This window comes from Lolium rigidum, chromosome 1 (genome assembly GCF_022539505.1).
Source record: "Lolium rigidum isolate FL_2022 chromosome 1, APGP_CSIRO_Lrig_0.1, whole genome shotgun sequence".
In the NCBI taxonomy this organism is placed as follows: Eukaryota; Viridiplantae; Streptophyta; class Magnoliopsida; order Poales; family Poaceae; genus Lolium; species Lolium rigidum.
Window position 1 is genome coordinate 137,762,000 of NC_061508.1, and position 11,048 is coordinate 137,773,047.

Genomic DNA, 11,048 nt, shown 5'->3' on the forward strand with positions numbered 1-11,048 from the left:
AATTGAATGAAAACCTTTATTTTCATGCACCAATATTCATTTGGGGGAGGCGTTTGGGGGACGCGACTAGGGAGCGATGTCCCCCAAACGCGGCACGAATGAAACACGTCCCCCAAACGCTCGATCCAGCGCGGTTTGGGGGACGCGACTGGAGATGCTATAAACCCCCACAACCCAGCAGCTCGGGTTCCATTAGCTGTTGTTGAAGAGATTGCCTAGCCGCCCCTCCGAAGTTCGCTAGACGCGTCGCAATGGCCGAGGCCGAGGCACAGGCGCCAAACCCCTGCAGCATCTGCCTGGAACCCATGGCGCCCTCGGAGGCGCAGCGCGGCGGCAGCAGCTGCGCGCACGCGCTTTGCCGATCGTGCCTGGAGGGCCACGTCCGCGCAAAGGTCGAGTCCGGCCGCGCCGCCAACGTGGGATGCCTCGACGCGACATGCGCCGGCAAGCTGGACCCAGAGCTTTGCCGCGCCGCCCTCCCCGGCGACGTGTTCGAGCGGTGGTGCGCCGCGCTGTGCGAGTCCATATTCGTCGGCGCGCGTCGAACGTACTGCCCTTTCCCGGACTGCTCCGAGATGATGGTGGCCGACGACGACGGTGAGCGCGTGACGCAGACGGAGTGCCAGGTGTGCAGGCGGCTCTTCTGCGCCCAGTGCGGCGTCGCGTGGCCCGCCGGCGCCGACTGCGCGGCGTACAAGCATCTCGGCAGGGTGGACACGGCCAGGGAGGACATGATGGTGATGGAGATGGCCAAGGGGAAGAGCTGGAAGAGGTGCCCCAGGTGCCAGTTCTTCGTGGAGAAAACCGATGGCTACTTGCACATTACCTGCAGGTATAGTACTGTATCATTTTTTACTCCTATTTTATTTACTTCTTGAGGAAACGTATCATGGAGGCCTTAGTAAACGGTCGTACGTACTTGAATTCTTGAAAAGTTCAGTGCAAGTGTATCAAAAATTGATGTTCATCAAATTGGCAGGTGCGGCAATGAGTTCTGCTACGGATGTGGCATGCAGTGGGCTAGTCATTCCGGGTGCACCATGTAGCCTGACATGAGATCGATGCTCAGATGCATGACAGAAGATATTCTGGGACTACTATTTTGACTGAAGACGATGGCAACATTTAGATGTAGTTTATGCTATAGCTTGACGTCCTATATGGTTCATGATGAGAAAACGAAAAGCTGGATGTTTGAAACCTTTATTTGTAAAACTTCCCTTGAAAGTCTATAGACCTTTTGTGAAACCTTGTTAATTAGTTGATGCAAAAGTTTCTAGGGATTTCTTAGGAAAAATGTCCTACTAGAGGCAATCTTATAAATCTAACAATACATTTGGGGTATCTGCATATTTCCTATGATGGAGAAGCTCATATAGAAAACCATTCTTATGAACTGAAATCCTAGAAAACGTTTTTGAAAGTCCATAGCTCTTTGACTAGAAACTTATTGAGGGTTAGAGTAACTACAAAAGGTCACTTATTTGTGAAACTTCCGTTGAAAGTCTAGACCTTTTGGATGTTGACAAGGTCCTAAAGATGTCAATTTGGCCATTAATTCATATTTTAATATATGCAAAAAAAATCAATAAAAGTATTAGATTATATAAATATTTTCAGACAAATGTATATGCTTGATTTCCAAAATTACAATCAATATGTACATGGAACAGTATTCATAGTCAAAATTTTGAAAGTGGATGACCAAAGACATGTCCAAAGCGTCACTTGTCTACCATATCGACAAAGTATATATGTAAAAGACAATATTTCTCCAGTTTCAACCGCATCTTCCTTTAAAAAAAATACAGGAACATCCTAACCGCTGTAACATGAACTTGGCATGGTTTTCATTGGTGTGACCAATTCATATATATACGCTATGAAATGATAATGTGCATAAAAGTTATCGAGATATGCCACTATTAGTTTGTGTTCGTTAATTTGCAGAAGGGCGATATACTCATTCATCTGCCATGCTGCTTCTTCTTCCTTTATGACACTCTCCAAAAATGTGAATTTTTACATTTTCATATGAGAAGTCTGAAACCTTGTTATTTATGATGTCGTCTCGCACCGTTACTTTTTTTAGAACTTCGTGAAAACAAATTATGCACACGTTAGAAACCTATAAAAACTAAATTATCCAAAAACCTTGAAAGTTTGTCTCATGTAAAAAGGAGTATCTGTTGCGCTTTTGGCATATGATATGAATATTTATACATTTTTCCTGAATTATTGAAATTATAACCCCGTGGCATTGTGTACATTTAACATTGTTTTTTTACATTCCGAAAATCTAAAGAATGCAGAATCAGCATCCAAAACCATGTAGAGAATTACAGTTACATTTTTATGAGGATTTTTTTGTGCCCAAAACATGGTTCTAACGTTAAACCAGTCTGTGTGATCTATTCGTCTTAATTTGGCTCAGGTTGGACACAGAAGACGAGGCACAGTAGCAGGCCATTCCCATTCCCAAGTCGCACCGAACCTGTGCAGCGTTAAACACGTCCGCGTAAAACACTCGGGCGCGGTTTACATTCCGATGTGAAGGAAATGAACCCTTTAAATACCAACTAAACCAACGAAATCATCACACATCAGGCAGTTACCGGATATACTGTCTCCAAAACAAGAAGATCGCATGCCATTTCCCATCCGGAGGAGAAGGATATTGTTGCTGGTTTCGATCAACACAACTCCAAACTCACCAAATATTTCCCACCTTCCAACCAAAGCTCGCGCCACCGCAATGGCGGAACCCGCTGGGCAGGCGCCGCACGCCCCCTGCAGCATCTGCATGGAACCCATGGCGCCGTCGGAGGCCCACCGCGGAGGCAGCGGGTGCGCGCACGCCTTCTGCCGGCCGTGCCTGGCGGGCCACGTCCGCGCCAAGGTGGAAGCCGGCGCCGCCGCCGTGCGGTGCCTCGACGCGTCCTGCGCCGGCGCGCTCGACCCAGAGCTGTGCCGCGCGGCCCTCCCGGGCGACCTGTTCGTGCGGTGGTGCCGCGCGCTGTGCGAGTCCATGTTCATGGGAGAGCGGCGGACCTACTGCCCTTTCCCCGACTGCTCCGAGATGATGGTGGCCGACGACGTGTCCGACGGGTGCGTGACGCAGTCGGAGTGCCAGGTGTGCCGGCGGCTGTTCTGCGCGAATTGCCAGGTGCCGTGGCACGCCGGCGTGAGCTGCGCGGAGTTCGCGCGGCTTGGCGCGGCGGAGCGCGGCCGGGATGATCTGCTGCTCGTGGAGACCGCCAGGGAGTCGAAGTGGAAGCGCTGCCCGCGGTGCCGGTTCTACGTCGAGAAGTCCCATGGCTGTCTGCACATCACTTGCCGGTACGTGTGCTACCGTATACATGAATTTGCGACGCGCAGATATGCTTGTTTAGATTACAGGCCACAGTCCATCGACCTCTGACTTCTGATGTCAGTCTCCGTTCTAATCAACAAGCCGGCCTAGTATTTTTTAGAAAAAAGTCAAGCTAAGTTAATTCTAACTAAATCTTCAGAAAGAACTATTAACAACAATGATATTATATACATATCATAAAAATGCATTTCTCATGATGTATCTAACAATGTTAAATTTGTATTGTACTTTTAATAAAAGTTGATCAAATTTTACATAGTTTGACTTACAAAAAAGATAAGCCATATTCATTGGAGTAGTAAAATCGTAGGACAAAATAAATTCGAATTGCAAAAAGTGGTTGACGCTCATTTTTTAAAGTTTGGGCAAACGTGATTAATATGTCAGATTTTTAGATAAAATTACTCTAGACAGTCACGGCAACACAGGCAAGGGTGCCGCCGTCAAGCATGGACGACTGTAGCCCGAGCTGAAGGGATGCGAGATCCGTTCCTGAGTGCTTTGTTTATGCACTCCATTTCACTAAAAATGAACATTTTGTTCATATGGAAAGGGTGATCAACTATATTTCTGACTTTTATCCAATGGCAGGTGTGGTTTTCAGTTCTGCTATGGGTGCGAGAAGCCATGGGAACTCATACACGATGGCTGTCCTGGGGAATGAAGAGTACACTTGTTCCTCTTGTCATTTCTTCTATCGAATGAATACACCTTTTAGGGTGTATTTTTAAAAGAATATTTCTCTGATCTCTTATATGAACCGTATGTTCTGTTATTGCAAAGCTCATGTGAACAATTGCATTCTGCAGTATGTCTGTTCTAAGTTAGAACTTCTAAATGAAGTAGCTAATGCAATCTTGAAATTCACGGGAGGAGATTTTAGAGACTTGGCAGATCTTTTGTCCACCACTATGCCTATGTAACATGATAAACCTTTCATTTTATTTTGGAATGGTAAATTCGTTTTATCGGTTTAATTATTTTCATTCTCATGGTGTAATGCATATAAAAGGATTATAATGCGTATAACACGACTGAATGTTTTTTATGATGAAACACTAAACCATTTGCAGGATAAACAACACTTTGCATAGCCATGTCAACCGTATTTGCTCACTACGTACATTCCACGAAGGACGATTCTAACACAAAATATATGTAGCCGCATTCTTCTTTTTAGATAAAGGGAATATATTAATATCAAAAGATATCAATTACACCCAGCCTCTGTAACAACGCCTCATCCTAGTGGCAGTACGGATGCACACGGCCAAAAAAGATGAAAGAAAACTAAGAAATAAAAGTTCCGCTACAACATTCAAGACCTAACAACAACAATACAACCACCACCGTGATAACACCTGAAATACAGACTCTCCAAAAGCGACGCCTCCAAGAACGGAACAGTGCACCAGCGCCGTCATCGCCCGACCAAAGGTCTTAGGTTTCACCCTGAAGATAGTACACACTCTCAAAACAACTCCAACAAGGTCATTGCCAGACACAACCAGTTAAGGCCAGACCTTGGATTTTCACCTTGAGAGGTAAGATTTTGAACTTCACCTGTGCTGCCGCTCCCACAAGCATACCACTGCTTCGGAGCCCAGAACGCCAAGCAAATCCCTCAGCATCACGGAGACTCAAACCTCCTTTACCCAGTCCACCAATCCGGCCTTCATGATATTTGTTCTTCTAACTTCACCATGGACGAAAAAGACACCTAATGTCAACACAGAATAGAGCTTCGCGCCGCTCCCTCCGGAACCAAACGGTCGGAATAAAAACATGGGTGCGCGCGACCGAATACCGCCAGATCCACCAAACTCCAGGCAAAAGATGCACTGTTTCATTCGCCAGTGGAGCTTTCCGGAACTCTTCTCTCCAGCCAGATCAAGGCAAACTGACCTCCAGTCGATTTTCATCTTCGCTTGCGAGAAACCCGAGGACCGCCACAAAAAACAAAGCAAGACCAGCAGCCCCCACGCCGTCGGTCCCTCCTTCCGGATCACCAGGGAAGAGGATGGCGGCGCGGATCATGCGTACCACCGCCGAACCGTCACCGGGGGCGGAGGCCCCCACCGCTCCACCGAATCCTCCATGGCTACCGACGGAGAGCATCAGGCCCCGACCAAATAGTCGTGCCGCCCGGCTTCCTCCACCGGCGCTTCATCACCTTCCATGGAACGCCGCTGTGGAAGCCCTCTCCTTCCCCTCGTCGTTCGACGGAGCCGCATTCTTCTAAGCTGTAACTTTGGTTGATGACCCGCCCCCTAAGCGCACTCCTGCATAACGCGATGCCATATGTTCGAATGGTTCGATGCTACTTGAGAGAAATCTGAGCTATCCTTTTTGGAGCGCTGGGTGCCTTTTGCTTTACTATATGTTGCATCTTTTTTTTTTTTTGCTGCCACTATTTATTGAAAAAATTCTTTAGCTGCCACTGGGCCCAACTTTATTCTTGATCTGGCAACGTTGTGATGGTGTACCTCTTTTTTTTGTGGGTTCAAGAGCTTTATTGATTACTCGACAGGATTACAATCACTCCGAAGAGTATTAGCGAGAAAACATGGGTTATAGTTAATCCACAGACATCTCCTCCTATCAGAACTAGCTTGTTTAGCACAAAGATGAGCTGCATTATTAGCATCACACCCAACAAAACTAATGCTTAAGCTAGGTAAAGCTCGTCTAATCTCTACTACTTCCTGGCAAATCGCCATGATCTCTGATCTATTCTGCAAGTCATCATTGCAAATATTGATCAGTTCCTTTGCATCGCTCTCTAAAATGGCATGTGTAAAACCTCTCTCTGTCGCTAGGGTAGCCCCATCCCTGATTGCAAGTGCCTCCATGGTTCGTGCATCAGTAATATTTTCATACCATCTTGCTTGCGCTCTGAGAAGTTTACCTTGGTGGTCTCGAACAACCAAGCTGGTGCCACCCGCCATCCTGTCTTTACTGAAAGAAGCATCAGTATTGATCTTGACCACACCTTGAGCAGGGTGTGGCTTCCAATAGTGTTTCTTTCGAGGTAGTTTCGTCCCCTTCTCTTTTCCAATTTGAGCAAGATCCAGTGTAGTTTGCATCACCCATCTAACAGAATTTCTCACTGATCTTCCGCCTTCTCCATGGCGTCAAGCATTTCTCTCAGACCATATCGACCAGCAATCACACATAATCTTCGCTGCATCTTCTTCCTTAACAAGTTCAATATCAACCATGTCGATCGCCCAAGATTCAGGATGAAGCATGGGAATCTTTACACCACAAGCTTCCTTCATATCCTCCCAAAAAATACGTGCCCATGTGCACTCAAAAAATGCATGAAAAAAGGATTCTTCCTCAACGTCACATGCTTCGCAATGCGCAATTCTATCCATGTGTCGATGCTTAATAATTGTCTAGCGGGCACGAATTTTTTAATCACCCGCCACCAGAACGACCTAATCTTTGGTGGTACCGGCATTCGCCACAACTTCTTCTACCATTTGTTAGTGTCCTTTCCAGAAGTAGAAGCCTAGCTTGCACGCTGCGATGACGCCATGATTCTATACGCCGAGCGTACAGAGAAAACACCATTTCTTTCATACGCCCAAGCCCACTCATCCTCATCAAATCTACCAAGAGGAATTTGGCGGATAGCTCTCTTGTCCCTCTCAACAAAATTTGTCTCCAGCTTCTCTTCTTTCCACCACATAAGATCAACATCAATCAGTTCATGTACCATAGTAACATCAGCTCCTGTTTTTTTGCAAAGAGGTATTCCATTAGGATTTGTAGGGATCCAAGCCTCCTCAAATGCTCGAATGGTTGATCCATCGCCTACTCTCTTGATCAATCCTTTTTTAGGGCCTCTTTTCCATGCATAATCTCTCGCCAAATATGAGAAGAACCCCGCTTGTGTCGAGCATTTAGAAAGTCTGAACCATGGTAATACTTACCCCTCAAGACTCTTGCACACAATTATTCATGGTTTATCATTAATCGCCATCCCTGTTTCGTAAGCATAGCTTGATTAAAAAGCTGGATATCTCAGAATCCCATCCCACCTATGGATTTTGGGACTGCAATATCACTCCACTTTTTCCGGTGCATCTTCCTTTTACTTTCATCTCCTCCCCACCATAACCTTGCAATAATGCTTGTGATGGTGTACCTCTTGAACATGTGAGAAAATTTCCAGTGTCCTCTTCCTTGCCCTATCGCGGTCATCTTTGTTAGCATTTAATTGATAGGTTAATTAAAGGTATAATTCTCCCTCCTATGTAATTATCTATGTCGGTTGGTTTGTCAATAGAGACAACTCTTTCTCACACCTCTTCGAATGGATGTAACCCATATTCACGTCCTCTTTCCCGTGTATATAAGATGTGAATCATCAATAGAAGAGAACAGATGATTCAATCATTTGTTGCCTCTCTCGTTTACATCTTTGATTCTATGTTAACACGTTATCATCACGCTCTTCATCTGGGCGATTTCGTCTCTTCATCGGCTTCAACATGACGACGCATGCGGCCCTCGTCACCATCAGCCGAACAACATTGGCCCCTCCTCGCTGCAGACCCTCAAGCCGGCCGTGCCCGCCTGCCTTCTCGTCGGTCCGACTTCGTCAATGCTCGGGGCCGACAAGAACATCGACCCGGTGCTCGCAGCTCTGCCGCTGCACTGGTGTCTGTACCACGAGTGGGGGTCGTGTCCCTGTCGCACTCACACGGTTGTCGCCCCTGTCGAGGCAGTCCTTCCTCCGGAGGACGACATCATCGTCATCAACGATGAAGAGGAGGAGATTGCTGCTGCCATCTGCGACCCATAGGGTCGTTGAAATCGGAGCCGGCGTGCCGCTCCTAATGTTGTCGTCGGTGGCGCGCCTCCCGCACAGGCCTCGCGCGCTGGTTCGCGAGGGGGACGCGCTCGCCTTCCTTTCGGTGCTGACCGGAGCTTTCGCTTTCGTCTTTGGCTCAGGCGCTGCACCATCCGACGTCGTCGTGCCACCGCGCATGCCGTCCCTGACGCCCGCCACCCTTCCGCCGTAACCGCGCACAGGCGCTCGACGCCGCGTCTTGGCCCTCAGCGTGCCGCTGTAGAGCCCACCGTCGTGCCGACACTTGGAGCCCGCCGTGCTTTGGCTCGCGAACGGCGTTGCGCCTAGGCCTAGGACCCCTTCCCAGTGACTCCTCAGACGAGGACGTCCGCCATGGGAGCAGCTTCGGCCACCAGTGATGGCCGCCGATTCGGCTGCAAGGGATCGTGGTGGTGGAGGGCATTTTCGTTGACCGAGTCGAGCGAATTTGGAGATCGGGTGGAGATGACCCCGTCCACTCCCTGGTGTTAACCGCCTGGCTCAAGTGATCTTACTTTCCTCGCATGGGCTTACGCCCTACAGACTAAGAGCATCTCCAGCACACGCGCTATATCGCGGCGCGCTAAAACCAAGAATCCGCGCGCGGTAAACAGATATCGCGCGCTGTGACGTTTTTTCCTCCGCCGGACGCGCCATTTTGCAGCGCGCGTTGGCGCGGTAAAATAGCACCTCCGCCGGACGCGCCATTTTGCAGCGCGCGGACGCGGCGCAAACAGCAAACACACACAAATATGCATCCAAGAAGATCAAACAATATATAAAAATTCATAAATATATTGTACCATCCAAATACAATACATTGTTCACAACAATACTTCACACCAAATACAACACATACAACAATACAACATGGTTTTGAGACAATACAACACATAATTTTCAAACAAATACAACAAATATGGAACTATTGTTGTCCATTCCAATTCCACCATTCTTCCATGAGATCTTTTTGAAGATCATCATGTGTGTCGTTACACCGAATGGCATGGTATGAGGCAATGAATTGGGCAATCCTATGTGCGGACCTCGTCACTTGCACGGGAACCCCCATCAAGTCGTAGTGGGTATGATCCACATCTTTTCCGCGATCATCCTCTATAATCATGTTGTGCATGATTACACACGCGGTCATGATATACCAAAGGCATTCTTGATCCCAAAATCTAGCCGGTCCTCTAACTATGGCAAATTGGGCTTGCAAAATCCCAAATGCTCTCTCTACATCTTTCCTAGCCGCCGCTTGTGCATTGTGGAATTGAGTTTGCTTTTTACCTCTTGGTTGAATAATTGGCTTCACAAATGTTTGCCACCTTGGGTATATGCCGTCGGCGAGGAAGTAGCCATAGTTGTACTTGCGGCCATTTGCTTCAAACTCCACCAATGGACCTTCCCGCATTGCAAGTCTTGTCATTAGTGGTGACCGTTGAAGAACATTGATGTCATTGCAAGATCCGGGCATTCCAAAGAAAGCATGCCATATCCAAGTCTCTTGGTCGGCCACCGCTTCAAGTACTATGGTGGCATCCTTCTTGTAGCCTTTGAATTGTCCATGCCATGCCGCTGGACAATTCTTCCAACTCCAATGCATACAATCAATGGAACCAAGCATACCGGGAAATCCCCGGTTGGCGTTGATCTCCAAAAGCCTTGCCGTGTCTTGAGCATTGGGGGCTCTCAAGTATGTGGAGCCAAAGACATTGACAATTGCAACGACAAAGCGCTTCACACACAAGATAGAAGTGCTCTCTCCCATGGCCAAATGATCATCAATAAGATCTGCCGGTATACCATATGCCAACATACGCAAGGCGGCGGTCACCTTTTGATATGTGCTATGGCCAAGTTCTCCGGCGGCATTCCTCCTTTGCTCAAAGAAGCGATCATATTTGGTGACCTCCGCTGCAATGTGCTTGAACAAGTTGAGACTCATCCGGAAACGCCGCCGAAAATAGCTTTCGGGGAATATCGGATTCTCATTGAAATACGACCGCATCAATTTCTCATGCCCTTCAATCCTTTCTCTCCACAACTTCTGTCTACCAAACACCGATCCACCAAATTTTGGCCTCTTAACGGCGCGGTATGCTAATAGTATCGATATGTTCTCCTCTTCTTCTTGGTCGAACTCGTCATCCGATGAATCATATGAGGAACTCTACAAACATATGTATCATATTAATTCACTATAAACTATTGTAGCTACTTGACGAGTAGAGGCCGGCCGGCGGAGGTTCATACCTTGCGAGCAAATGGGCGAGCACCATGGGCGCGCCAAGTTGCAAGCAAGCTGCTCGAGGACGACGAGGACGACATGTCGACGCCTGCGTGGAGGAGAACGCGACGGCGGCGCGAAGGGGCGGCGGAGAAGGACCGCCGGCTGCAACTCGTCGGCCGACGGCCGCGCGAGCGACACGGCGCGGCGGAGCGTCCGCCGCTGCCGGGGAGGAGGTGCGGGCGACGCGGATCTACGACGCGGCGGCGCGCAGAAGCGGGGCGGCGGCGGAGTCGACCGGCGGCGGCTGGATTTCGCGCCGGCGGTAGGTGGGGAAATGAGGGCGCGGGCGCGGGGAGGAAATTTCCAGCCGTTGGCTTTTCGCGCTTGGACGAGCGATGCCGCGCGCTGTAGCCAACGCGCCAGATATGCCGCTCCGGATTGTGCAAAAAGCCGCGCGCCCTAAAAATTTACAGCGCCGCGCCGTTTACCGCGCCTGCTGGAGCGCCTGATTCTGTCCCGCGCGCGCTATATCGGACGTTTTTATGCCGCGCGGCCTATATAGCGCGTCTGTTGGAGATGCTCTAAGAGCATCTCTA

At 48.5% G+C, this 11,048-nt stretch overlaps 2 protein-coding genes across 2 annotated transcripts; both read left to right on the plus strand.

Annotated features, from left to right (window-relative positions):
* The first annotated feature begins 251 nt into the window (after positions 1–251).
* On the plus strand, positions 252–1,046 carry LOC124651943 (E3 ubiquitin-protein ligase RSL1-like). Its single transcript, XM_047190963.1, has 2 exons — positions 252–832; positions 980–1,046. Exons 1-2 carry the CDS (start codon positions 252–254, stop codon positions 1,044–1,046), a joined length of 648 nt encoding a protein of 215 aa, XP_047046919.1.
* Positions 1,047–2,755: 1,709 nt separating this feature from the next.
* On the plus strand, positions 2,756–4,037 carry LOC124651953 (E3 ubiquitin-protein ligase RSL1-like). Its single transcript, XM_047190975.1, has 2 exons — positions 2,756–3,339; positions 3,965–4,037. Exons 1-2 carry the CDS (start codon positions 2,756–2,758, stop codon positions 4,035–4,037), a joined length of 657 nt encoding a protein of 218 aa, XP_047046931.1.
* Positions 4,038–11,048: the final 7,011 nt, after the last annotated feature.

What these genes read in the sequence shown, in the direction of transcription:
- LOC124651943 (XM_047190963.1), top strand. Translation starts at nt 252, where the DNA reads ATGGCCGAGGCCGAGGCACAGGCGCCAAACCCCTGCAGCATCTGCCTG. An exon ending in TACTTGCACATTACCTGCAG is followed by an intron (nt 833 to 979) that starts GTATAGTACTGT and finishes TCAAATTGGCAG; the next exon opens with GTGCGGCAATGAGTTCTGCT.
- LOC124651953 (XM_047190975.1), top strand. Translation starts at nt 2,756, where the DNA reads ATGGCGGAACCCGCTGGGCAGGCGCCGCACGCCCCCTGCAGCATCTGC. An exon ending in TGTCTGCACATCACTTGCCG is followed by an intron (nt 3,340 to 3,964) that starts GTACGTGTGCTA and finishes ATCCAATGGCAG; the next exon opens with GTGTGGTTTTCAGTTCTGCT.